This window comes from Marmota monax, unplaced genomic scaffold (assembly GCF_021218885.2).
Source record: "Marmota monax isolate L192 unplaced genomic scaffold, Marmota_monax_Labrador192_F-V1.1 WCK01_AAM20220418_F8-fsc00102, whole genome shotgun sequence".
Classification (NCBI taxonomy): Eukaryota; Metazoa; Chordata; class Mammalia; order Rodentia; family Sciuridae; genus Marmota; species Marmota monax.
The window spans coordinates 4,576,963-4,603,112 of NW_026692494.1; the positions used below are offsets into that span (position 1 = coordinate 4,576,963).

A 26,150-nucleotide genomic window follows, 5' to 3' on the forward strand; every position below is an offset into this window, starting at 1 on the left:
TGAAACTCGGGGCTGGGGGCTGGCTAGCGGGTGGAGCACTGTCCCCCTGGGCACCGGGCCCTAGGTGGACCCCAGCCACCTGGGCCTTGGACTTGCAGCCTCCAGAATGGAGAGCGAAGGAACCCACAGCTTTAGCTGCCTGGTCCCTGGGACCTCACAGCGGTCCCCGGAGAGCCACAGACTTGGTGGCAGGAGGGTGGCTCCTGGGATCCTGGTCCTAGGCTGGACATGGCCTGGGGATTTGGTGCTCTCCTCCTGCCCATGAACCGTTACTCCAGGAAGCCCAAAGGCCAGGCCGCACGGAGCCTGGGAGGCCCGGTCCCCAGGAGTGGACGGCCTGCGTCTCTTTCCTTCCTCCCCTTCTCCCTCCCTCTCCCTCTCTCTCCCCGCTCCTTCTCTCTCTCTCTCTCTCTGCTGACATGGAACCCAGGGCTTCCCACACTCTGCCCAGGGCTCCCCCACGCGCCACACCAGCCTTTTGTTTCATTTTGAGACTGGGCCTCGATACACTGCTCAGGCTGAACTTGCCATCCTCCTGCCTCAGCCTCCGAGTCCCTGGGACGGCAGGTGGGATCGGGTCAGGGGATCCCATGGGTGGAATTAGGGTTCTCCAGAGCACAGCGTCAGGGCATGTGTGTGCGTGGGGGGGGCACGTTTCAGGTGTGAGTGGTGGCCGTGGTGCCAGGTGGCCTGGCAGAAAGGACGGGGGACGGCCTGGCGGGAGCCCTCCAGCTCTCCTGGCAGCTCCCTTCCTGGGAATTTCAGCCTTTCTCCTAGAAACCCTCAGCTGAGCAGCCGCGTGGGGAGCGGCCCAAGGTCCCTGCTGGGGTTGAGAGCCCAGGAGAGCCTAGCGCAGAGGCCCCTGCTGGCTGCTCGCAGCCCCAGGGACGGGCCTCCCTGAGCATCCCTTGGACACTGAGCTGGGTGCAGCGATGCAGGGCAGTGGGAGGACTGGGCAGATTGGCTGTCACTGCTGTGTGACCTCAGGGGCCTGCCCGTCCCCCTGATTAGGTAGGGTGGGCACCGTGACGGGACACGTGGCAAGATGCAGGCGGAGCTGGGTCCCCGCAGAGCTCAGCACAGAGACGCCAGGGCTGAGAACGCAGGGCTCGGGCAGCTTGCCAGACTCCCGGGCGGCCTGTGTCCAGTCTGGGGCTTTGGGTCCTCGGAGCAGTCTGGGTGGCACGGCCTTCCGGGGCTGCCCAGGGCTCCTCTGACTCCGATCCTGGCATCCCCTGGGTACCTTGCATATGTCACCTCATTTCACCCCTATATACTTCCTCTCCAAGAAGCCTACTACCTGTATTTAGTAGAGGGGGGATCGGGAGGCACAGAGAGGCTGAGTAGGACACACAGCAAGGCATTGTGCTCTCTTTGTGACAGGGCTCTCACCGACATGGCCGCCTGCCCTGCAGGCCTGGCCACCCTTCCCTGACTGCCCTCTCAGGGTACGTGGCCTCTGATGTTCTTTACAGTGACAGCCCAAGGCAGAGCCAAAGCAGACACCAAGTTCCCACTTCCCCCCGTGGGCGGACTTACAGGACGTGTCTTCCACGGGGCTGCCAAGCAACTCCATGCCCGTCTCTTCTGGGAGCGGCCTGAGGACCCAGCCAGGAAGGAGCATGGAAATCCACCAGAGGCGCAGGGCGACCCGGGCATCCGGCCAGGCGCGTGCAGACAAAACAGGGTGGACAAGGCACCGTGAGAGCTGGGAAGCCTCCGTGCCGGGCTCCTCCCAACCCCCGCCAATGTGGCGCCCGCCTGGTCCGGGGGGCCGGGGCGAGCCGAGCCCTGAGGGAAGGATCCCGACTCTACTGTGGGAGAGAGGGCTCCCCGATGCGGCAAGCAGGACCCCAGAGGGCGAGGGACTCGCGAGTCAGCTTGAAGGACGCCACGGCCAACCCTGGGCGGCTGACAGCCAATAGCAGGATATTACTGGATTCTACTCCAGGTGGGAGGAGAATGTCCCCGAGTCTACGCTGATGGGAGCAGATGGCCACCGTGGACGGGGAGAAGGGACGGATCCTGGTGCAGGGGAGCTGCGGGTTGGGTCTGCAGACGTGGCCTCCAGGAGACGCATGACCCTCCCACAGGCCACAGCGTCCAGGGGAGGGGGCCACGCAGCGTCAGTCAGGTGGCCAAGCCCGCAGCAGCCCGCGGGCCCCTCTGCTCCTCCTCCCCTGGACCCAGGGATCCCTGAGAACGTCAGCCAATCTTGGTGGACGGCAGCCCTGTGGGGCACCAAGGAGCCCCCAAGACACCGTCACTGCTCCAAGGAGCCTGAGAAGATTTGATGACCAGCTGCCAGGTAGCATGGAAATGGGGTCCCACCACTGGAAAGGGACATTAGGGACAAAACTGAGAAAATCTGAATCCAGTGTGGCCTTCAGCAGCTGATAAGACGTGGACTTGGCCAGCGCCCCTGCCGCAGCAGGAGGCGGACCAGGAGAAACCGGGGCGGGCTCTGGAGCTCTTGGCACCCTCTTTGCAACATTTTTGCAAACCCGACTGTTGTAGATCAGGATTAAGAAACGCAGCCAGGCGTGCACGTCCCTCTGGGGCAGCCCTGGCCTCCTCCAGGGCTGGGGAGCTGAGCTCAGGTTTGCAGGCTGGGACCTCGTTCTGGCACCCCCGCCCGCCCTCCTTGGAGCCACCCAGGGCCCAGGCTCCTTCCTTTAAGTCCAGGAGGGGGCGGCCAGAGTCTTCCCTGCAGGGCGCTGGCCCCCTGGAGCCGCAGCGGGAGACTCACATCTGCTGGTCAGAGCGGCTTGGGGTGGGTGGGGGGGAGAGCTTCAGCCTGCGCCTCTTCCAGTCTGTCAGGGTGCAGCGGGTCTGTGCTCCCCTCCCCTCTGGTGTCCTTCGAGTAATTGCTGTGCCCCAGGGTGATCTGGGGGCCTGAGGTCCCGAATGAATCAGAGGTCGGCCTGATCTCGCGGGTGGAGGCCCAGAGCAGAGTGGACGCCCGGGAAAGAAAACCTACGTCCACAGGAAATCCGTGCTCAGGGTCCACAGCAGCACACCTCAGAGTTGGGCAGAGGGGACCACCCGGGTGACCACTAGGAGTGTCTCTCGGCCACCCACAGGAGAGAGGTGGCAGCTGCACTGGACGGACCTGAAGACCTGGTGCTCAGTCAGAGCCACAGACACAGGCCACCGGCTGTGACCCAGTGACAGGAGGGTCAAGGACAGGAGTCCAGAGACGGGATGTGGGCCATGGGGAGGGACGGGGGCTGCTCCTGGACTTCCTTCGGGGATGGAATGTTCTGGAACCAGACAGAGGTGCCGCTGCCGCTGGACTGTGCACTCTAAAATGGCCGATCTGCGTTACGTGACTCTCACTCAGAAGCAGCGTTGGGCAGAGGTTTCAGAGAGGCTGACCGGGCTGAAGAGTAGACCCGTGCCCAGAGCCGGAGCGCAGGGACACAGGGTGCCCAGAGGCCCCCAGGCCCAGGACTGGCCGCGATGGTGGATGCTCGGCCCTGCTCGGTGGTTGTGGGCTTTGCTGTCAGATCAGAGCTGCGGCCCAGAACTCTGGGTTCCCCTCTCGTCTGGAATCCGGGGACCTTCCTTCCAGCTGGCCGCTGGGTGAGGAGTTGCCCTCGGGCTCCTTCCCCGTCCGCAGCCCGCCAGCCACCACGCTGGGCTGTGGGCAGCGGCCCCTTGAGACAGGTAGAACCCACTTCCCGGAGGGGAGACTGAGGCAGGGAGAGGGATCAGGCCTAGGGGCCAGGGCCTTGGTGCCCCGGCCTGCCCACAGGCCGCGCTCTGACCCCCGCCACAGCAGGAGGCTGGCGTTGTCTGGGTTCTCATGAGGGGGACATGTTCCCAGCTCTGGCGGTGCACAGGGGTCCTACGATGGCCAAAGGAGCCCCCTGCAGGTCGCCGTCGGAAGCCGGGGTTGCTCCCGCTCTCCAGGCTGAGAGCTTGCGGGTGCCCCTCTCCTTGGCCGTCCCCTGCAGTGAGGTGGCCTGCTCTTCACTCCTGAGCAGAGGCATGTTGGAGTCTGGGACACGGAGCAGGTAGGTCCCTGCTGGGTGGTTCCATTTGGAGGGCGTGGTGCCTGGTCAGCTGGGCTGAATGATGACCGCGGCGTTTGGCCCAGGTGCTGCCCTGGGGGTCTCTGGATGCCCCCAGAGTCTGGAATCCGTGGTGTTAAGTGAAGGAGGGGTTCGGGGACACAGCAGGGCCCCAGCCTCACGCGCCCTCCACCAGGAGGCCTTTCAGGGCAAGAGCAGGGCTTCCTGGGTCAGCACACGCTGCCCGCAGGCCCAGCGGTTGGCAGAGGTGCCACGCACCACGCGGGTTCTTTGGTAGAGGTCGTGTAGGTCAGGAAGTCTGCATCCGAGGAGGCAGGTGCATCAACAGGGCAGAGGCCACCCTTGCCACAAAGAGCACAAGCCCCGGCAGCGGGGGCAGCCTGGGCAGCCGGCAGAGGCCCTCGGGGGCGGAGGCCAGGCTTCCCCTGCCAGGCTGCGCACCACTGAGCTGCTCCCTGGGCCCGGGAGGAGGCGACTTACAAGCCATAGGTTGGCACCTGCAGGGACGGAGAGCCTTCCAGGCAAAACACAGGAGGGGCAAGGCCCGGGCAGCAATCAGCCCAGTGAGCTCAGGAACAGACCAGAGAGTAGAGCAGCCGGGTGCAGAGGGAGCCGTGGGGGAGCAGCAGGGGGGCCGCGGGGGAGCAGCAGGGGGTCCACAGGGGAGCAGCAGCCCAGGGCAGAGGGGGCCGCGGGGGGAGCAGGAGCCCGGTGCAGAGGGGGCCGCGGGGGGAGCAGGAGCCCAGTGCAGAGGGGGCCGTGGGGGGAGCAGGAGCCCGGTGCAGAGGGGGCCGCGGGGGGAGCAGGAGCCCGGTGCAGAGGGGGCCGCGGGGGAGCAGCAGCCCCGGGCAGAGGGGGCCGTGGGGGGAGCAGGAGCCCGGTGCAGAGGGGGCCGCGGGGGGAGCAGGAGCCCAGTGCAGAGGGGGCCGCGGGGGGAGCAGGAGCCCAGTGCAGAGGGGGCCGCGGGGGGAGCAGGAGCCCGGTGCAGAGGGGGCCGCGGGGGAGCAGCAGCCCCGGGCAGAGGGGGCCGTGGGGGGAGCAGGAGCCCGGTGCAGAGGGGGCCGCGGGGGGAGCAGGAGCCCAGTGCAGAGGGGGCCGTGGGGGGAGCAGCAGGGGGGCTATGGGGGGAGCAGCAGCCCCAGGCAGAGGGGGCTGCGGGGGAGTGGGGGCCCTGGGGGGAGCAGCAGCCCCGGGCAGAGCACCATGGGGCAGGTGGATGGAGGGGAAGGAACGGGTCAGGGCGAGCACTACTGGTGCGGGATGAGATCAGGAGCCCATGTCCCCCAGGGCAGCCCCCAGAGGCAGAGGACATCCCATAAGGTGAGGGATCATGCCGAATTGGACGGCGTGAGGGTCCTGTGCAGGACCCCAGGCTCCAGGAAGGAGGCCCAAGTGCAGCAGATGCCCACCCTGCCCGCCCGCAGAGCTGGGATTTCCAAGGCAGGTGAGACCTTCCCACTCCCCAAGCCCTGGGACAGCCTCAAGCTCTCTAGACCTGAAAACCCTGCCCACCGCCGCAGGGACATCCTGATGTCTCCTGTAGAATTTGCTTTCAGTCCCTGATAGGGAGCCTCTGTTAAAGGGGGGAGTCTGCCGGCACGGTGACAAATGGCAGTCATCACAGCTACTCGGGAGGCTGAGGCAGGAGGAGCACAGGTTTAAGGTCAGTCTCAGCAACTCAGGAAGACCCTGTCTCAAAATAAACAGCACCGGGGCTGGAGCTGGGCGGACGTGCAGGTGCTCGCCTCGCATGCGTGAGGCTCTGGGATCCATCCCGGTAATGTCCCCTCTGTACGCAAGCTGGACAGCATGGCTGCATCCCTCTGTCCTGGGTAGAGCTGGTCCCTGAGGTATCCCCTCAAGTCCCGATGCCTGGTGCCGGGCTGTGGCCTCATTGGGACATAGTCACCCTCCCTTATCAGTGGTTTGGCTTTCTGCATTTTCAGTTACTTGCAATCCGCTCTGGTCTGAAAATACTAAATAGAAAATTCCAGAAACAAATATGACCACAAATAGAATAAGATTCGTAAGTTTTAAGTCGCCCTTTTCCTGAGGAGCGTGTGAAGTCGTGCACTCTGTGGCTCCAGCACGTGGATTATCCTTTCGTTCAATGTATCCACACTGTGGATGCTACTCTCCTGTTAGTGACTCAGTCACTGTCTCCGTTATCAGACTGACTGCTGTGGTGTCACGGTGCTTGTTTGCAAGGAACCCTTGTTTTTCTTCATTATGACCCCGAAATGTCATTATTTGGCCATTCAGATGATATGCCAAAGAGAAGCAGGGGAGATGGACTCACTTGACGTGAGGAGGTGAGTTCATCACGGGTGTGCAGGTCGGGGCAACGTGGTTCTGTGTACCCAGGGCTGGGTGACATCCACTTGGGCATCCATCGAGGGTCTTCCCAAAGACAGCGAGGAGCTTCTGCAGGGTTTACCGATGTGACGGAGTTAAGATGAGGTCAGGCCGTGCTGGGTCACGGGGAGCCCCACCTAACAGCTTGTATCTTTCTAAGAGGAGCAAACAGGGGATTTGTGCAGTGAGCTGGGTAATTCCAGGCTGCGGGAGGCTCTGGCTCCAAGGGGCTTGCAGAGGGCAGTGGGCGGAGAGACCAGGACGAGCAGTGGGCACCGGTGATGTTCCCTGGAGAGGGGTGGCCAGGCTGGGAGGAGCGGCATGGTGAGCCCCGGGGCGGGGGACACACACACACAGGCGGCTCCGTGGGCCGCGGCTGAACCCTCTTCGAGACAGAGCCTGTGGTGAGCTGTGGGTTGGCTACCCGCCTCGGCTCCTCCAGGGCTGGCGCACAGCAAGACCACTGTCCTGCAGCCGCTGGGCCGCTGCCCCGGGAGGAGCCCCGGCAGCTGGAGAATTCTTTGGAAAGTCACCCGCCTCTTGCCCGGTGCCCACCCGCTACAGAGCGGGGCCTGTTCTGTTCGCAGCTGCGTCTGGACAGTGCTTCCCGGGGCCTGGGAGGGGGTCGCTTCCACAGGGAGGAGCGGCCTCCGCGGCCTCCTCGGCCTCCGCGGCCTCGCAGAGGGAGCAGTCCTGCTGGAGCTGGGACCCGGCCACCGCCCTGCCGTCCGTCTGTCCGCAGCTCGTGCCTCGGCGGCTCCCTGGTGCCACTGAGTCCCAGCAGGAGCCCCAGAACTCGGGTGGAAAACGGTTCTTAAATGTGGACGCGCGTGGACGTTTCGCTTGTCATCAAGCCAGGCAGCGTGACGGCTGTGGCCACGGCCCCACACGTGTGGGGAGTCCGAGTCACCTGGACGGGGCTTGGAGTCCAGGGTCTGTGCCATCATGGCACTAGCCTAACCCGGGGCCGAGCGCCTGTGGGTTTTGGCATCTGTGGGTCCTGGAGCCGGTCCCGGGTACCCAGGATGCAGGGGGCCTGCGGGGGTTGCTTGAGTCTGGGACGGTCGGCCGATTGCTGCCAAGAGACCTGGGTGGAAGGAGGGTGCCATGCCTTGGCCCTGGGCAAGGACACAATGCTTTGGTCTGGGCAGAGACCAGAGTCCATGGGGGCCAGAGGGGACATGAGGCTGAGGACTGGCCAGAGGCCCCTTGGGCTCCTGGCACCTGGTGCTGGATGGAACCCACTGAGGTCACTGCACCTAAATCTGCCAAGAACACAGAGCCACAGCTTTCCCGGGTGCTCCCAGAGCAAACGAGGCTCTGACAATCATTCTTGCCCATTCTAGAATATTCCTAACGACACCCTGACCTGCTCGCTAAAAAGTGATCCCTCATCTGCTGGGCATGGTGGTGCACACCTGTCCCAGCAGCTCGGGAGGCTGAGGCAGGAGGATTGAGAGGTCAAAGCCAGCCTCAGCTATGATGAGGTGCTGAGCAACTCAGTGGGACCCTGACTCTAAATAAAACACAGAATAGAGCTGGGGTGTGGCTCGGTGGTCGAGGGCCCCTGAGCTCAATCCCCAGTACTTAAAAAAAAAAAAGTGATCCCTCATCTGCCCCAACTGCCGACTCTGGGCCTTAAGTCCCCCTGTCCCCCTCTGGGTGCCAGGCGTGGATGCTGCGCCCCTCAGAGGGGCTGGGCCGCGGGCGAGGGTGGAGCAGGCCAGGCAGGCAGCCCCAGCCCCGGCTCTCCGCCCAGAGGCTGGCAGGCCTCCCACACAGCCATTCCCCCTCAGCCCTCAGGCCCCGCACCAAGAAAAACGGTAGAACAACCGCCCAACGGGGAGGCTGGGCACGGCCCCAAGACCCAGCTGGAGGGGAGAGGCCAGAGCCGCCGCAGAGCCCACCACTGAGGGAGGACAAGGTCCTGCGCCCCTCGGAAGGCCAGAAGCTGGAGGAAGGGTTCTGAGCGCGCGCGGGAGTGTGTGTGAGTGTGTGAGTGTGTGTGAGTGTGAGTGTGTGTGCGAGAGTATGAGAGTGTGTGTGTGTGAGTGTGTGTATGTGAGTGTGTATGTGCGTGTGTGTGTATGCATATGTGTGCGTGCATGTGTGAGTGTGCGTGGTGCTGCATGGCCTCGTGCACACGGGGCAGGCGTTCTACGCCTGAGCCACACCCCTGGTCTGAGATTTTGAACGTTTTTACCCCAAAGAATCAAGAAATGTTTGGCAAGAAAGACGCGGCCTTCCGGGCACTGTGCACTGCGTCCGCGAGTTGAAACCTCACCAGCTGTCCCAGAAATACGCGCAACTTTTGTTTTATGTAATACTTTGAATTTTTTTTTCATTGAAAATTCTTGCCATGTTTAGAATTTTTTTTTTCCCCAGAAAATTCCAGAACTTGAGTGCTGGCTCGGAGCACTGGAGGACGAAGTCACAGACGGCCTTGCCCCTAGAGGTAAGTGTCCCCCAGCGAGGACGTCCGTCTATCGAGGGCTGCAGATGTTCCCAGCAGGTACCACTCAGGTCCGGGCGCTGCCGAGTGGACCTGGGCAGGCCCCGCAGGCAGCTGGACAAGAGCTTGTCCGTGGCTTGGAGCAGGGCGCCTCTGGCTACGCCACGTGGGTGCATGGAACTTGGGGTCTCCACACGAGTAGATTCAGGGTGACGTCCTTGGATGTGGGGTGCTTCCTCCAAAGGCCTCGCCTCTGCTTGGACGGACGGACAGACGGCTCCAGAGCTGCCTGTGGGCAGCCTCCTGAGGCACCGGAAGGTGGCTGGAGCGCCCCTCCTGCCCGCCCTGCAGCCCCTCTCCTCCGGGTTGGTCCACTCCACCGGGTTCGGCCCTGGGAACCCTCGCAGACGAGATTTTTCTGGAACTGGAGATTCTTTTCAAATTCCCTTCCAGGCTGACCACAGCGGTCCTCGGGATGGTTCCTTCCGTCGGGGTTCACAGAGCGAGCTCCTGGGCCTCGGGGAGCCTGCAGTGTCCTCGGACCCGGTGTTTTATTCCCCTGTGGGCAATACCCACTCATCTATTGAGCGCCGACTACCTGCCAGGCACCATCTTGGATTGGGGTTCAGCAGTGATCAAAGCAAAAGATTCTTGCCTTTTCGGGGTTCCCTGTGGTGGGAGATGAGTGCAGTCGGTGGGAGCCTGTGGCGTTTGGCACACACATGGTCTGAGAGGCACCAAGGGTCTACGTGATGGAGGCTTGTCCTGGTGTGCGAGGCACGGTGGTGGGATCCGGGGAGGCCCTCAGGTCAGGGTTGCTCTTGGAAGGGATTAAGGTCCTTCCTTGGGGAGGATGTCAGATATTCAGGTCTCGGGAGACGTCGTCATAAGCCCTGCTGCTGAGCCGGGCCCACCAGCACCCTGGCTTCCTGCTTTGAGATGATGCAACTTGTGACAGTCACAGACGCTCACTCCACTGCTGTCCACCATGAGGTGATGCAGCAAAGGAGGGCTCTGGCCAGAGCCTGCACCATGCTGTTTGGACATAAGCCTCCAAAACTACGGGCTAAACAAAACCTCTTTTCTTTATAAAGCACCCAGCCTCAGGTACTTTGTTGTAGAAACACAGAATGGACTAAGGCAGCATATGGGAGGCTTTGAGTATCTGACAGCCGCTGGAGCAGCACCACGAACTTACTGCCTGAACACATCAGGCTGTCCCCTTACCATTCTAGAGGACGGGAGCAATTCCAAGGTCATTTTCACTGGGCAAACCCAGGGCTGGCCTCTCCTGAGGCTCCAGGGAGAGTCCGTGTCCTGCTCTCCAGCTCCTAGGGGCCCCACAGCCTGTCCCTTCCACGCTGATGTCCCCTGTTCCTGTGCGAGATCTCTCTCTGCCTCCTCTTAGAGGGACACACGGTGATCTTCAGGGCTCACGGGGTAGCCCATGACCACAGCTCCCCGCCCCCCGGCCTTAACTGAAACGTAGGCAACACAGCCGCGGAAGGGAGACTCTCAGGTTCCAAGGACTAGGACACCGCGTCCCGGGGGCTTTCTCCACCTTCACGCAGGAAGGAAACCATTCAGGAATGGGGAGGGGCAAGGAGGGGCCAGGGGGTCATCTCTGAGGAGTGGCCTGAGGCCTGAAAGAGGCAGGAGGCAGTCTCCAGGAACAGCATGCCCGGCTGAGGAACAGCAGGGGCAAAGTCTAAAGGTAAGAGTCAGCCAGTCAGGGAGCAGGACGGGAGGAAGCTGCTGGGCTGAGGGTGTGAGGAGGCTGGGGGGACACCAGGCCAAGAACACAGAGGCAGGACCCTGGACTTTCAGAGGGATGGGCATGTGCCCAGGTGGGTTTAAGCAGGGGTGGGTCGGGTGCCTCTGGCAGCTACAGGTAAAAGTACACCACGGCTTGCGGTCATTCAGCGCGGGTTGCAAGGCTGTAATCTCTGAGACGGCTCTGGATTTGTGTGCGTGTGGCCCTGGGGTCGGACCCAGGGACATGCCACCACTCAGTGCACCCCAGCCCTTTCTATTTTATTTTGAGACAGGCTTTGCTGCATTGCCCAGGTGGGTCCTGAACCTCCCGCGTTGCTGGGGCCCCAGGCCTGGGTCACCGTGCCCAGCTGGAATTCTTAAAATGGCCTGCGGTGGGGCTCTCTGGGAGCCTCGGGGAGGACGTCAGATATTCAGCAGGATCTTCGCCATTGCCTGGTCTCCACTAGTCTGCTGCGAGGCCACAGGGAGGACTCAGGTCCCCGCCCCCCAGAGGACCTGCAAGTTCCCACATAGAGCTTAGGGCGGGTCCGGGAGGCTCCAGGTGCCAGCTGGTGTACCTGCCCCCCCCCCCCCCCCCCCCCCCCCCGCCCAGCAGCGACGCACGCGAGGAGCTCAGGCGCAGGGGCTAGAGTCCTACCTGGGGAGGTCCTCATCCTGCCACTCGTCCTTCACCTCCACCTTCTCCATCCGCAGGGTGGCTTCTGTGGTCCCCATGGGAGCCGGGAGGAGGGGCCCTGGAGGAGAGCTGGGAGGGAGGAGCGGGTTGAGTGGACAGGGGTCATAACAACAGCCCCCCAACCGCAGCTCTCAGTGGTGGGTCTGCACCCCTTCTTCTACCCAATCATCGCCCAGCCCATGAGGTTTCCTTCCCTAGGGCGAGCCATGACCCAGACAGGCTCATCCTCCCTCTGGATCTCAACTGGGAAGCAGTAAACGCCTTAAAAGATCGTTCAGACTAAAGTGTGAATGACTGATGTGCTTAATTTTCCCTGCTGGGACTGACACTTTCAAAGAGGACCAGGCCCATGCCAACCCTCTCTCTGCTCCAGTCCCCTCCCTTGCCCCCTGTTCTCGTCCTGACAGCCCAGCCCCAGGCCTCGGAAGGCAGCCCCGAGCAGCAGGACTGGAAGTCGGATCAGAATCCCCCTCGCCTGGGGGAAGCAGGTTTTGTTCTCAGGGTTCTGGGGGTGGGGCTCTGGACGGTGGCTCGGGTCTCTGGGACAGGATGAGGGTTGAGGAGGAGCTGAAATGGGGGAACCCCGGCCCCGCACACTCCCAGGTCCTTCACCTCTCGGCCTCAGCTTCCTGTTTGCAGATGAAAGGCCTGATGCAGGGGCGACTTCCAGGCCCTCTGGACGGCCAGGGCATCTCCTGCTCCACCAGCCCTGCTCGCTGGTGCTTTTAATCAGTGGTTTCCAACTGGGACGACCCTCCCCACCCTCAGGGGACACTTGGCAATTTCTGCGGGCACTTTGGGTTGCTGTGCCTGGGGGACGAGCTCTGGGTGGAGGTCAGGGAGCCTGCTGGACACCCACAGTGCCCAGGCTGTCCCCAGGCAACAAGGGTGTCCTTAGGGCCACATGTCCACAGGCCGGGGCTGAGAAGCCCGGCTTTAAGGGAAACAGCCATTTCTTTCTCTATTTGCCTTTTGTGGAAGGGTTTCAGGCCCCAGCTCCGCAGGCACCATGAAGCTCAGCTGCTGGACCACCCTGTGACCTCCCTCCTCTGAAGAGTTCCTGTCACCCACACTCCTCAGCACAGGAGAATTCTGACCCCCAGCCCCGCACCGGCTGCCCCTCTGCAGAGCTGGCAGGGCCAGGTGGTTGGGTGTGTCCCTCACACTGGGGGACATGGAGATGGCTCTGCTGTGGCTGGTGAGGAGGGCCTCAGAGGGAGGCTGAGCCCCGCGGTCCCCGCAGGAAGAGGGAGCAGCTGGACCTAGACCCTCCCTGGCTTCCAGAGAGTGCCCACATTCTCTCTTGGCTGTCTTGAATGTCGTCATTCACTCATGGAGGAGGGACAGCGAGAGACGCAGCACAGGAGCAAAACAGTCCCTTCCGGATGCTACTGGCGGGCGAGTCCTCTCCAGTGGAGATCCATCTCCTCCCTGGAAGGGGTCTGCAGCCCCGAGCTGGCAATGACCTCAGCTCCCTGGGGACCGACCGGCCACATCCGCCAAATATGGGGTGTGGTGGGTCCCAGTGGCCCACAAGCTCCTGTTCAGGTCCCGGCTTCCCATTGGGGAGAGCAAAGAAAGCCACGGTGCTGGGCATCTGGGAAGGAGTGTGGATGCTCGGAGCCGATTATTAACCCATCACGCACAAGCTGGGAAGAGGAGGAGGCGTCTGTCTTTAGCGGCTCCTTCCTCCCACCCCCCCAGCCAGCCCTGGGCGACACACTTACAACATCTTTTTCCCCCCAAATCCGCAGCTGGCAGAGCCCCTGGGGGTTATAAATAGGAAACAGCAGAGGCCCAGGGAGCTCCCCAGGAGAGGGGACAGCCCTTTATCTGCCTAAGCCCTGAGCTGTCCTGACAGTGGTGCAAACCTGCCCGCTTGGGCCGGTCCGGGAGGTTTCCTGGCCTGGGCCACAGGGCGACCAGGGTGAGATGGGCGAGAGCGCATCCTCGCAGACCCGCATCCTCCCTTCTATCCGCCCCACCTGGGGCTGGGCGGCAGCACATGCCTCCATCCGCCTCCCGGGCGCTGGAGCAGGAGACAGGCTCACTCACCTCTCGTCTGTCACTGTCCCTGTCACCGGCAAACAAAGGCGAGCGCTCCCGGTGCGCGGCACTCCTGGCCCCGGGCCTTCAGAGCCTCGCGGGGAGAGGCTGGCGGGGACTCGGCATCCCGGGAAGGTCACCCTGGGCGACGCGGCGGCCGAGCTCTTCCGTGCAGGGCGGTGGAGCGGGTCTGGGTCAGCAGCGGGCTCCCGCTGGCCGGGCGGTGGCCGCGGCCCCTGTCATCGCTGCCCGCGGCCTGCCTCCGAGGGTTTGCTGGGCGCACAGCGGGCGGGCGAGGCTGGCTTCTCGGGGACAGTTACCGCCGCTGCTTTGTGTGCAGGGGCGGGAGGGCGGGGGCAGGCGGCGGAGGAGCAGGCCCGGCCGCTCGGCTCCTCCCCGTTGGCGGGGGACGGGCCTCTCCGCAGCCGCCGGGGCAGGTGCCGCGCTCGTGTCTGGTGGCGCATCACAGATGTGAGGACGGAACAGGGGCAGCAGACGACAGGGACGGAGGGGCAGGCCCCACCCCAGCGGGGACCCGGACAGCCTGTGCCTGCAGGGACCGCTCCGGAGCCGGGTCCTCGCCGCCGCGGGCGCAGCGCCCCCTGCAGTTGTGCGCCGGGGAGCCGCAGCCGGGAGGGAGCCGCCAGCCTGGGGACAGTGGGGCTGAGCCCCGTCCTGCTCCCGGATCCGCGCCAGGCCTCAGTCCTCCCCGTCCGGGCAATGGGACCTCCAGTGCCACCTCCAGGACCTCGTGAGAAGACGGGTAGACCAGGCTGCGCCCGCGGGGGAACCTCTGTCGGTGTCTCTTCCAATTGCTGCCCCCCCACCTGGGCCCTGTAACGGGCTGAATGGTGGCCCCCAGGACACACGGGTATGTCCCAGTCCTGGGAACTTGTGCATGTGACCTTATTTGGAAAAAGGGTCTTTGCAGATGGAATTAGGTTAAGGATGCGGAGTGCAGATCATCCTGGATTAGAGGGGTTCTAAATCCAATGACAGGCATCTTTAGAAGAGAAGGGAGAGGTGTGTGGGGGGGGAGGCCAAGTGAAAGATGGAGGCAGAGACCAGGGTGAGGCATCTACCAGCCAAGGAACCCCAGGATTGCTGGAGAGAGTGAGGCAGGTAATAGATTCCCTCCAGAGACTCCAGGAGGAGACACCCCGGCAGACACCCCAATTTCAGACTTCTGGAGAGAATAGATGTCTGTCATTTTAAGCACCCCCCCATCTGTGGCATTTTGTCAGGAAATGAAGCACACGACCTCAAGTAGATGACTTCTGTGTTCTCTCCCGTCTCTCCTAGTTACATCACTGTGGTGGTCTTCTGTGTCGCAGGAACACGTTGCATTCACTCCTACCACAGGGCCTTTACACATGCTCTTCCCCCCTCACATATGTTCATGCTATCCATGTGTCAGTTCAGAAGCTGTCTCCTCAAAGAGGCTGCCTCCCACTCACCACCCTACCCCATGGCTCAAGTTTTTTTTTTTTTTTTTTTTTGGTACAATGCACTTTTCCTTAAATGGGGAACAAATGCCCTTAAAATTGACCACTTTACACTCGGTAGGGTGCAACTCAGAGGCATTGATACACTGATAGTCATGCACCACCTCCATTTCCTCATCCAGAACAGTTTACCACCCTTAGTGGAAGCCCGTCCCCCGAGCAGCCTCCTCCCGCACCCACAGGTCCACACCCCATCTCTGGACTGTCCTGTCCTGGACTCTCCTGTCACTGGGTCATACACTGTGGCCTTGTGTGTCTGGTTCTCACTGAGCATGAGGTCCTCAGGTCCCTCCATGCTGCAGCTGTGTCACCTCACTCCTGCTGGTGGCCAAGGGACCTCTGGGTGTGGGTGGAGCCCATTTTATGTATCTGTTCATCTGCTGATTACACTTGAGATGGGTTCCACTTTGGGGCTGCTATGAACACATGGGCACAAGTACTTGCTTGGGTCCCTGTTCTCAGCGCTCCCGTGGGAGTGCCGAGGGGGGGATTTCTGGGTCATGCTGTAATTCTATCTTTCACTTATTGAAGAACACGATTTTTTTCTCAGAAGTTGCCACTCAGAAATTATTTCTTTGTTTCTGTGGTTATTCTCTGTTCCACTTTTACTAGAATATGAATCTCCAGGGAGAAGGACTCTTGATCTCACTCACAGATATACTGTCCCCCAGGGGGTAGCACCTGACACTAGGGTGGTCAAGAGCCACCATGTATTAGTTGGCTTTGTGTTACTACAACAAAATGCCTAAAGCAGATAACTTATAAAGAGAAAAGGTTGGGTGTGTAGCTCATTGGTAGAGCACTGAGCATGCATGAGGCCCTGGGTTCCATCTCTAAAGCATATGTACACACACACATACACATGTGGGAGGCCAACCTTACGGGTGACTGGTCACAGAAATGGGTGTGTCTTGCTACAGCCCCATGGGTGAAGCTATGCTCACCTGTTCCTTTGTAATGTAACCCCTTGCCCTGTTTTCGAAGTGCCTTGTGTGTGTCCCCTCCTCTTACTGTGCCCTTGGGTGTGGCCTACCCAGGTGTCAGTCAACCTGCTGACAGTGGACATCATGAAGATAGACTCAGCCCCCTGAAACCTGACCCCTTGCCTCATTTGAATAGCTTCTCCTCAATAAAAGGGGTCAGCGCGTGCTCTCGCTCTCTCTCTTTCTGCGGACCCTTAAGGTCAGAGGAGCCGTCACAGCAACCCCAAAGAAAAAGGTATTTGTGTCTCTTGTGTGGTTATTTCATGCAGCCCAGTTAGCCCAGTTTAACTAGAGTGACACCTGAGCCTTTTAGTCGCGAGAACAGAAACCCGGCACACACACACACACACACACACACATGCACACACACATGGGGTGGGGGATGATTTAGCTCACAGTTTTGGAGGTCCCAGGGTATGGAGCCTGCATCAGCTCATTTCTGGTCCTCAATGGGTGGGAATGGTGGGACAGTGTGTGGGAGTAGTCTCACCTCGGACAGGAAGCCAGAAGAGACCTGGGTGGAGCCTTGCCTAAACTCTCATAGAAGCCCTCTGGAGAGAACTACCTTCCAGGGCATGTCCCCAATGACCTAAGGACCTCCCACTAGGCTCCACCTCCCACTAGGCTCCACCTCCCAAGGTCTCTGCACCTCTGAATAGCACCACCCTAGGGACCCAGTCTTCAATCCACTTGGAGCCTTGGGGGACATGAGCCATGTTCCAACCACAGTGTGCAGTCAGGATGCCTGAGCGTGGACATCAGGAACACTCGGGCCTCCGTCGCTGCATCAGGCGGCAGCCTTCCAAACTGAGGCAGAAGGGCACCTTGCCCCCAGAAAGCCTGGTGAGGAAGGAAGGGGCCAGAGCCTTCAGCACAAGGCCTGGACTTCCCAGGTCCTGGGTGGAGGAAGTGCGACTGTCAGAAAGGGCACTGCGTTGATGGCAAGGAGACGCAGGCTAGCCCTGGAGCCCAGTGCTGGGCACGAAACACCAGCCTGTGGTCTCACAGAACTCAGCCGCGTTTATTTAGAGACAGGGCCCTTGGGAGGGTCTCCTGGGGTGGGATGGGGTGGGGCGATGTGCGCTGGGCTCTGAGGAGCGAGTAGGAGTTTAATGGACAGAGGACAGAGAGAGGCATTTGGGGCAGAGCGGCCTGCCTGGATGGTCCGCGGTCTGTGGAGCGGCAGCTCCTCTCAGGGACAGTGCCTTGGAGCTGTCCGCGGTGCTGAAGCCACCGCCTCTGACTTTAGGGGCTCGCCATCTCCCTGCCCTTTATGTTGGCCCCGGCCAGTGTTGAAGTGCCTCCTGCGACGTGCCTCCCAGGGGAAGTATGTGGTCAGAGAAGTTTTGTTTTGTTCAGGAAGAGTTACGCTGCTGGCCGAGAGTGCAATGCTAACTAATAAAAGCGCACGCTAAAGGAGGTGACTGTAAGCCAAACTCAGAGAACAAGGTCACGTATGGATGGTCAACAAACATGCTGTGAACAAAGGCCACCAGGAGCCTGGACCTCCCAGGTGCCTTTCCCTTGAGAAAAGGTCCCCCGGAGCCACTATTTCAAGGTCCACGGCAACTTTACACAAGCAAAGTGGTGGGAACCGACTGTACCCCCTTCCAAGGGCTGTTGTGTGGACCAGCCAGGTCCTGGAAATCCTGACAGGAGACAGGGTTTATGCAATCCAGAGAGAACACTGGATTGACCTGCCTTTGTACAGCAGACGCTGCCTTCATTGCCTAATTAGAACCGCGGGGCCTTGGAGGGGGGCCATGTGTAATTACCTCGCTGGGCTTTGGCCAGGGCATGGTGAGAGAGCTACACCTGCCAGACCAGCCAGACCATTGCTAGTGGCCACACACGGTCATGAAGACAAGGAAGAATGCCATTCGTTTAAATCACCAGTGGGGCTCCTTTGGCACCCGGGGCTTCCATGGTGCCTGTCCAAGAATTAACTAGCCCTGTGTCTGCTTAATACGGGGGCGGGGGAGGGCAAAAGAACACACCCCTGCCATCCTTGGCAAAAGTACTTTTTACTCCAAGCCTCTTGTAATATGGCATAGTCAGAAGGCCAGATGCTTTGAGTGGGGCTCTGGGTAAGGGGCGGGCTTGAGAGGAGACCCTCACTTCCGAGTGGTTAAAGGGAATGCGGGGCTCCAAGTAAGGGGCGGGGCTTGTCATGGGGCGGGGCTTCAGCTGAGAATTGCTTATCTGAGTGATTGAAGGCAAGGCGGAGCTCCGAGTAAGGGGCGTGACTCCCTGCAGGGGCGGGGCTTGAGGTGGGCGGGGCTTGAGCAGAGACCCTCACTGGCTTGGGGAAGAGGAAGGCGGGGCCCGAGGAGGGGGCGGGCCGGTGACGTCAGCGGCCGCCGGCCCAGGGAAGACGCCAAGATGGCGGCGAGCAGCTCTTCCGGCTTCGCACAGGGCGCCGGCCCGCAGTCCAGGTAAACGGCCCGCCCTCCCTCGCGGCGCGCGCCGGCCCTGCCCCAGGAGGACCGCGAGGCGAGGAGGCGGCGGCGGCGTGGTCGGAGCCGGCGGGCTGCCAGGCGGGCGGCGGCCGAGATGGCCTCGGAGCCGACCGTCAGGGAAGCGAGGAGGGGGCTCCTGACGTGGGAGGGTCCTCGGGCCTGTGGGGCTGGAGCACCGTCAACGGCCGGGGGAGCCCGGGAGGTATCTGGGCGGGCGGGGAGGGCGGAGGGCGCCGACCCCTGAGGGACAGACGACCCCTGAGTGACGGACGGGCCTCCCGGGTGGGGGGGGCGGAGGGCGCAGGCCCCTGAGGGACAGACGACCCCTGAGGGACAGAGGGGTCTCCGGGTGGGGGAGGTGGGGTGCAGACCCCCGAGGGACAGACGACCCCTGAGGGACAGAGGGGTCTCCGGGTGGGGGAGGTGGGGTGCAGACCCCCGAGGGACAGACGACCCCTGAGGGACAGAGGGGTCTCCGGTGGGGGAGGTGGGGTGCAGACCCTTGAGGGACAGACGACCCCTGAGTGACGGACGGGCCTCCCGGGTGGGGGGGTGCAGACCCCCGAGGGACAGACGACCCCTGAGGGACAGAGGGGTCTCCGGGTGGGGGAGGTGGGGGTGCAGACCTCTGAGGGACAGACGACCCCTGAGGGACAGACGGGCCTCCCGGTGGGGGGGCCGAGGCACCCCTGATGGGGGAGGAGGAGGTGGAAGGGTGCCTGGGGGGCAGTGCTGACCCCGCCGTGGAGGAGGAAAAAGGGATCTGGGAGGCAGCAGTCCAGCTGTGGGGCGAGGACCGACCCCTGCGGAGAAGGTAGAAGGCGGCCCTTCCAGGGGGCCTGCGGAGGCCGAGGGGGGCAGAGGACAGACCCGGGAGGCAGGGCTGGGGCTGGGGTGGTCTTGGAAGTCAGCTGGAAGGGTACCAGGAGGAAGTCAGCGCTCGGTTGGGAGGTTGCTGAGACCCGATTGAGGGAGGAGCAAACTTGAGGTCCTGAGACCCCGTGGGAGTGGGGCACCTGGGTTTGCAGGGAAGGGGGCCAGTGGGGAGAGGGCGCTGAGCCATTGAAACCAGTGCAGGTGTTTAGGTAGGTAAGAGCCGGGGAGGTGGGGACCCAGGAGTTTGGGGGGGATAGGAGCCCAGAGGAGAGATGGCAGGGGGTAGGGGGCAGGAGGGTTCTACTGGGGGCGACTTTCAGGGTACAAACACAGCACAGCCTGTTCTCCAGGGCCTCTCACTGCTGCAGCTCTGCTGCCCCCTGCCTGTCACCCGAGTCACACAGCCAGGGCTTGCAGCTCCAGGGAAAGGACCCTGACCTGTCATTTTCACGTACCAACCTGTTTCCCACTGGCAGCCCCGTAGAACCTCTGGGGCCAGTTTCACAGCCCCTTTGGAGCCCACCACCCACGTTAACTGCCCTTGGGCACCTCAGAGGCAATTGTTCCCTGAGCCTGGGGCCTCTGCCACATGTTCACGAGTGTCCGAGCTGCTGGGAGCTGCCAGCCAGTGTTCTGGTCCCGTACAGTGGAATGTTGGTCCTGGGCCAGCGTCTGTGCGCCCGTGGGCTCCCTCTTATGGAGTTACAAGGAGAGGCCAGTCAGGGCCTGGAAACAGGCCCGGGAGTCAGCATGCCCCGATGTCTTCTGCACCCCAGGGCTCCCCGGTCAGGCCTGGCTAGCCCTGGTTCTCTCAGGGGAGAGTGCTTGGCTGCCGTTTTCCTGGGATGGACCTTTTTCACTCTTCTTTTCTGTTTTCCTTGTGCTCAGTGGCAGTCTGAGGGCCAGGGCTCGGGCTCTGCCAGCCTCCTGGCTGAGGCTGTGCGCTCCTGGCAGCACTGCCCCGCCTGCCCGCCAGCTCTTCCTTTTCCTTCTCTCTCCAGTGCCTCCCTCATTCCCATGGGCACAGTCCCTTGATTGTTGGGCTATTGGCATGGCCTGCCAGGAGAGCAGCTGAGTATTTACGCTGTTAAAATAGGTCACTGCTGAGGTCAGCAGGTGTTTTTGTTTTGATTTGCGTTAATGGACTTACACATTTTAGTGCTGCTCTTTTCTGTCCTGTGGTGCTCCGGCAATGCGACGTACACATAGCCAAGAATGTGACACTGTCATCAACCAAATGTCAATGTCGTTAGAATGGTCTCTGCGAGAGGGTTATTCTTCAAAAAAAGAGTAAATATTAACTAAAGCTGAAAGTACTGTGGGAAGCAAGATTATGTACATTACTTGAATGATCTTAAGTTGCCTCAGCCCTCTTCTTTTGGGGGAAGCCACTTTGTCTTGGAAATTTGAGCTGCTTTTAAAATATGTGTTTCTTATATAATGTGCCATAGGAAAGCTGACTGGACCCCAGGTGTTGTGAGTCCCACTCTCCGGCAGTCCTTGGACAATAGTATTTACAGTGCCTGTGTTGTGACTTGCCCCAGCAGAGGCAGCAGTACTCCTTTGGAGCTCTGAGAGGGTTTTCTTGGCTTGTAAAGCTGATGACCACGGCCTTGGATGGGGCTGTTCCTTGCACGGTCATCCACAAATAGGGCTGGGGTCTGGACTGTTCTTTAGTTGTCAGTCAGTTAGCATTGCCTGTGTGTTTGCAGTTACTTGTTGATATTAATTATCTTTTTTTTAACTGGTGTTGGGGACGGAACCCAGTTATGTTATGACATGTTATGCAGGCACTGTACTGCTGAGCTGCACCTGCTAAAGTTTATTTTGAGATTGGGTTTCCCTAAGTTGCCCAGGTTGGCCTAGAACTTGTGATCCTCTTCCCTCAGTTTCCCAAGTAGCTGGGTTTTCTCATGTGGCTACCATTGGCATTGCTTATCATTTCATTATTTTATGTAGCTTTGAGTCTCAGTGCTTTTCACAGTTAGGACTGCAGGTATTCAGAATGAAGGATAATCCCGTGTGACTCCAGCCATGCTTTTGTCAGCTCAGGGGTGCTGCTTAGCGGTGAGGCCAGGGGCTGCTGGGGACACCCCATCTATGTTTAAGTCTTGTGGGTTATGAGATGTGCAAAGCTGGATGGGCTGTATGCTGGGCTTCCCTCCAAGACAGTGGCAGGCAGGCCAGCTCTGTTGCCTCCTGGAGCAGTTTTGTTGAATTCCCATTGGGATCTCACAGTCGGCTACCTTTGTTTTACACACTCCCACCTGTGGTCCTGGGATTGAGCCCAGGGGTGCCTACCACTGAGTTAAACTGACAGCCTCTTTTTTATTTTATTTTAGAGAGTGTCTTGCTAAGTTGCTGAGGCTGGTCTTGAACTTGGGATCCTCCTGAGCAGCTGGAATTACAGGCATGACTACTGTAACTGACAAAAAAAAGTACATTTTTAAGAAGACTTATTGCATGACCGAATTATGCTATCTCAGACCCTATCACAAGTGAATTGAATGTTTTTACAAATTTTCAGGGCTGAGGACATAGCTTAGTGATAGAGCGCTTGAGTTTTATCCTCAGCACTGCAAAAAAAAAAAAAGCTTTTCAAGTATAGATTTTGAATTTTTATTTTATCCATTTTAGAACCAAAAATAAATTCCTAAACATTGGGATAAAAGTAAACTCCTAAGAGATCCTTTAAATTCCCAAACATATTCTCTGTTTCTGAATTTTTATAATCTTCTTTTAAATTTTTTTATAGTTGTAGATGGACAGAATGCCTTTATTTTATTTTTATATGGTGCTGAGGATTGAAACCAGGGCCTCGCACATGCTAGGCAAGCACTCTGCCACTGATGATGATGATGATGATCATCATCATCATTATCATGTGTGTGGTGCTGAGGGGCGCTTTGCCACTGAGCCACATCCCAGCCCTTTTTGTTTTTTATTTTGAGACAGGGCCTTGCTAAGTTGCTGATGCTGTCCTTGAACTTGCAACCCTCCTGCCTCAGCTTCCCAGTCACTGGGATGACAGGCGTGGCCACTGTGTCCAGCTATAAAAGCATTTTCTCATGACTCTTGGAATCAGTGTTTGCCATGAATGTATCCTGTCAGGGGCCAGAGGTCACCTCAGCCAGTCAGCCACACATGGGGTGGGAGACCAGGTGGCAGGACTTGGTTTTTAGGTGGAACCCTCCCACACCAAAAGACCAGCACCAAGCAGAGCTGTGCAGAGTTCAGGAGTCTGCCTTATGGAGGCTGGGCTGGCGGAGGTGGGGTTGGCAGAGGTGGGGCTGGCCAGGGCAGGTTGTGGCCCCGTCTGCTCATAAAGGGAGCCTGCGTAGCACAGGCACAGGAAGAACCCTGTTCCTGCCGCTGTAGTTGCTTGGGAGGGCTCTGAGGATGTCTAGTTTGTGTTTTGAGGTTTGGGCCAGTTTTGGTTGTCATCATGCTCTAAATTGGGGTCTCACTATGTTGCTGAGCCTGGCCTTGAACTCACAGTCCTCCTGCCTCAGCCTCCCCAGTAGCTAGGATGACAGGCATGTCCACCACGCCGGCTTGCTTCCCTTCCCTAAGGTAGGTGCAAGGTGCCTGAGGCACCATGTTCCCACCAGGGGCTGTTGGTTGTCCCCGGATATCGGGGGCTCCAGACGAGTGCTGCCAGTCACACACCCTACACCGTCTATCTGCTCTTTGCTCCGGGCGGTGTCCTGTGGTCTTCTCTTGGGTGGACCCTCAGCCGAGGTGTTGGTTTTGGTGGGTGCTTTCCCTGGCAGCTTCCCTGCTAAGGCGACTTGGGCGTCCGGCACTTGCTTCCTCTGCTGTTCTGTTGACCGTGCCCCAGGGCAGCTCTTTGTCCCTGCTGGCTGAGACTGGAGAGGCTTCCTCGGCTCTGTCGGCTTCTGTACCTTGGACAGTCGGTCCTGTTGCACAAGTCGGCCCCTGGAGCAAAGCTGATCCCAGCCTCCGGTGCCTGGGCTGAATGTTCTGGAAGGCCATCAACTAGCTTTGATTTTGAATGCAGTGGTTGCTTCTAGGGCCACTGTCCTCTCTGTGGAGCTTCCTCATAGGTGCCCTGGTGGCCGGCTTGGCTTGTCACTTCCTTCCCACAGCAGAGGTTCCGTGCTTGGGGGGCCGCAGAGCTGCTGCTGCTGCTCCCCAGGAGGTTTCCCACCCCCCGCAGGCAGGAGAGCAATGAAGCCACACCTGACCCCCTCACGCTCCCAAGATGTCCAGATGTCTGGTGTCCGCAGCAGTTGAAAGGCATCACTTTGTTGAATGGCTCGGCTGGAGCTCTTCACCTGCCTGTCCTTGGACACGCCTGCGCCCTCCCTCCTGCCCAGCCAGCAGTGTCAGGGAGCCTCGCTCCACAGTGCGTGACTGACGGACCACCACAGGGCCACCCTGTAAGGCACCTTCCTTTAGCAGGATGGAAGAGAAACCCAGGGGCTACTGCCAGACACAGCCTGGCCCCCTGAGAGGCTTGGGCACAGCCCCAGAATGTGGACGGGGCTCTGTCCCAAGGGGCCGAGCTGGCCCTGGTGTGGAGCTGGATTCTAACCGCAGCTTCAAGTCGGTTGCGGACGGGGCGGGTGGTAAAGCCTCTGTTACCTCGGAACAACTCGAGATCTCTGTAGTGCGTCAGCATGTTTTCCAGGGGCATCTGGGTTTGTAGTGGGGGTTCCACCTGGAGACACACATGAGGCTTTCATAGTAAAAGAAAAGAAAATGCCAGTTCTGCTAAGCCTCGCAAGCACACTGTCCAACAGGCAGGCTGGGTGCGGCTCAAGCGCTGAGGCCCGGGTCCCGTCCCAGCACCAGAAACGAAACAAAAGTGTATGGTGTGTTTGAAACATAAAGCCCCTGAGAACAGGAGTACAGTCAAATAGCGCCTGGGCTGTAGAACGCAACCTCATTGCCAATAAAGCAGACCTGAGGCCCCCTGGGCAGCGACCGTGGGGCCTCGCTCATGCTGCACTTGACCTTGGCCTCCAGCCTTGCACCCCGAGCTGCTACCTTCCAAGCTCAGCTTGCAGGAGCCAGGGTTTCCCTCAGCAGTGCTGAAAGATGGGTGGGCTTGATGCCCAGGTCTCCGGCTGCCTGTGCTGGCCTCTCACCACTGGGGGGGCCCTAGGAGGAGGGTGCTAGAGAGGCCAGCAGCGGAAGAGCTGTGTCCCCAAGTTAAGAGCCTCCTCAAAGCAAGAATCACTGAGGTGGCTCAGCCCTGGGATTCTGGGAGAATCTCTTCCTTTGGGTTTTCATGTCTTGGACTCTGTCTTCTCTGTTTCCGTGTGCTCCCACTGAGGTGTTCTTTGGAAGCCATATCCAGCAGAATCATCATTTGCCACTGGAAGGACGTGTCCTCCTTCCTGATGGTCCCTGGGCATCCCACCACTGGCCTTGACCTTGGGTTCCACACTGCATTTTGATGCCTGTTCTTCCCTCAGGGTCTTGGTCTCTTGAGAACAAGTAAGAGCCTGTCAGGAGAGAGGCCGGGTGGGGGACCTGGACGTCTCTGGATGAGCCCGTCCATCCTCAGGACCTTGATGTCCCCAGGAATTCAGTGAACTGTGAGCAAAACTGTCTTGCCGCCTTTGTGTTCTAAATCTAACCTGGAATGCGTGCCCTCCCTCTGCCCCAGCAAACATTCAGAGCAAAGAGCCACCCAGAGACCACCGCCCAGGGCCCAAGGACAGAAGCCCAGGGAGGAAGGGAGAGCGGGCATCAATGGAGTTGGGCTAAAATACCGGTTTTCCTCCACCAGTGGTGGCCGGAGCATGTCCAGCTTCCTGCCTGAGCTCCCACCCCCAGGTTGGTCCCCAGCCCAGGCACTGCTGTCATGGAGACAGCGGGCAGCAGCACTGCAGTGCCGGGCGGCTGTCTCTGAGCAACAGGTGGTTCCAGCAGCAGCAGCAGCAGCAGGAGACCTGCTCGTGGACCGAGGGCAGCTTTACAGGGCGAAGCTGCAACGTCGCCAGTTCCTGGGCCTCACAAGCTGTTTGCTCTCACACCAGCTGTGTGTGAGAGGGCGGCCACTATTTAAAGGCTGGCCGGTTTCACAGTGAGTCTTGAGTCCCAGCAGTGCTTCACCCGGGCAGCTCTGGCCACCCTGGACACACAGTGCACCAGCCCCAAGCTGGCCCAGGGGCACGGAGTCCTCCTTCAGTGGTCTCACTGTCCCAGCGCCAGATCAGCGATTCCTATTTCACAGGTGAGTAAACGGAGGCAAGAAAGAGTATGGCCAGCCCAAGGCCCTGCAGGCCACTCCAGATTCCACACCCTCTGCTGACCATGCTCCCCACAGTGCCTCGGCCCCAAATCCTCTTGGTGCACACCAGAACCACTGGTGTTGTCAACCCTCCCATCCCTTCTTGCACCTGCAGCGTTGCTCTATGGACTAGTGTTATGCGGGAAGCCAGCGCCACAGGAGGGTTTCTTACAGTGCCTGAGGAGGGGTCATGTCACAGTCTGATCATTTGAAGAGGTGCAGAGACCCTGAGGCTCCCCTGCATGTGGGCCTTGAGCCTCAGGCCAGCAGCTGGCCCGGGAGCACTGCCTCCTCCCCCGGGTGAGGCCACAGCAGAGAAGCCCTCATCAGCCTCTGTCAGCTCCATGCCTTGACCTTGGCCTCCAGTCCCCAGAACTGTGAGCAATAAACCTCTGTGCTTTACAAGTCCCCAGGCTGTGGTCTGTTGGAGGTGTGCACAGTGACTGAGACACTGTCCCTGGTGACTCAGTGGGCTCCTTGTGCCCCAGGCAGAGGGACTGGTTTGCAGATGGAAGCTGTGCTGCCAGCAAACCCTTTGCCATCTCTAGAGAGCCACCAGCCCCAGAGGGGCCTCTCCCTGGTCAGCCAAGCACCATGAGATGCGGAAAATAAAACATGACTACCACAGGGAGGTGGGCTTTCCCGTGGGCACCACCTTCATGGACACCCTCTCCCCAACACCCTCCTGCCCCTGCCTGGACCAGGCAGGGGTTAAGGGTC

The 26,150-nt window shown here is 60.2% G+C and overlaps 2 protein-coding genes and 1 long non-coding RNA gene across 6 annotated transcripts in view; 2 read left to right on the top strand and 1 right to left on the bottom strand.

The window, feature by feature from the left end:
- The window catches only part of Atcay (ATCAY kinesin light chain interacting caytaxin), a 30,512-nt gene extending 16,848 nt beyond the window's left edge, over positions 1–13,664 (bottom strand). The window contains exons 1-3 of one of the 2 annotated variants that reach the window (XM_046444258.2): positions 13,352–13,663; positions 11,258–11,365; positions 1,540–1,598 (exon numbers count right to left, since the gene is read on the bottom strand). In XM_046444258.2, the coding sequence (XP_046300214.1) occupies positions 1,540–1,598; positions 11,258–11,334 (136 nt within the window). In that variant the 5' untranslated portion in view covers positions 11,335–11,365; positions 13,352–13,663. Of the gene's footprint in view, positions 1–1,539; positions 1,599–11,257; positions 11,366–13,351 lie in introns of both variants that reach the window. The other variant, XM_046444259.2, reaches the window with a different exon arrangement.
- Positions 13,665–18,170: 4,506 nt separating this feature from the next.
- The window catches only part of LOC124092473 (megakaryocyte-associated tyrosine-protein kinase), a 52,924-nt gene continuing 44,944 nt past the window's right edge, over positions 18,171–26,150 (top strand). For all 3 annotated transcript variants that reach the window (XM_046444115.2, XM_046444116.2, XM_046444117.2), the window contains exon 1: positions 18,171–18,265. In XM_046444115.2, coding sequence (XP_046300071.1) covers positions 18,213–18,265 — 53 coding nt within the window. In that variant the 5' untranslated portion in view covers positions 18,171–18,212. The remainder of the gene's footprint in view (positions 18,266–26,150) is intronic.
- Positions 19,462–25,838, top strand: LOC131424167 (uncharacterized). Its single transcript, XR_009226766.1, has 3 exons — positions 19,462–24,732; positions 24,927–25,373; positions 25,546–25,838. It is a non-coding gene; the product is annotated as an uncharacterized LOC131424167 (long non-coding RNA).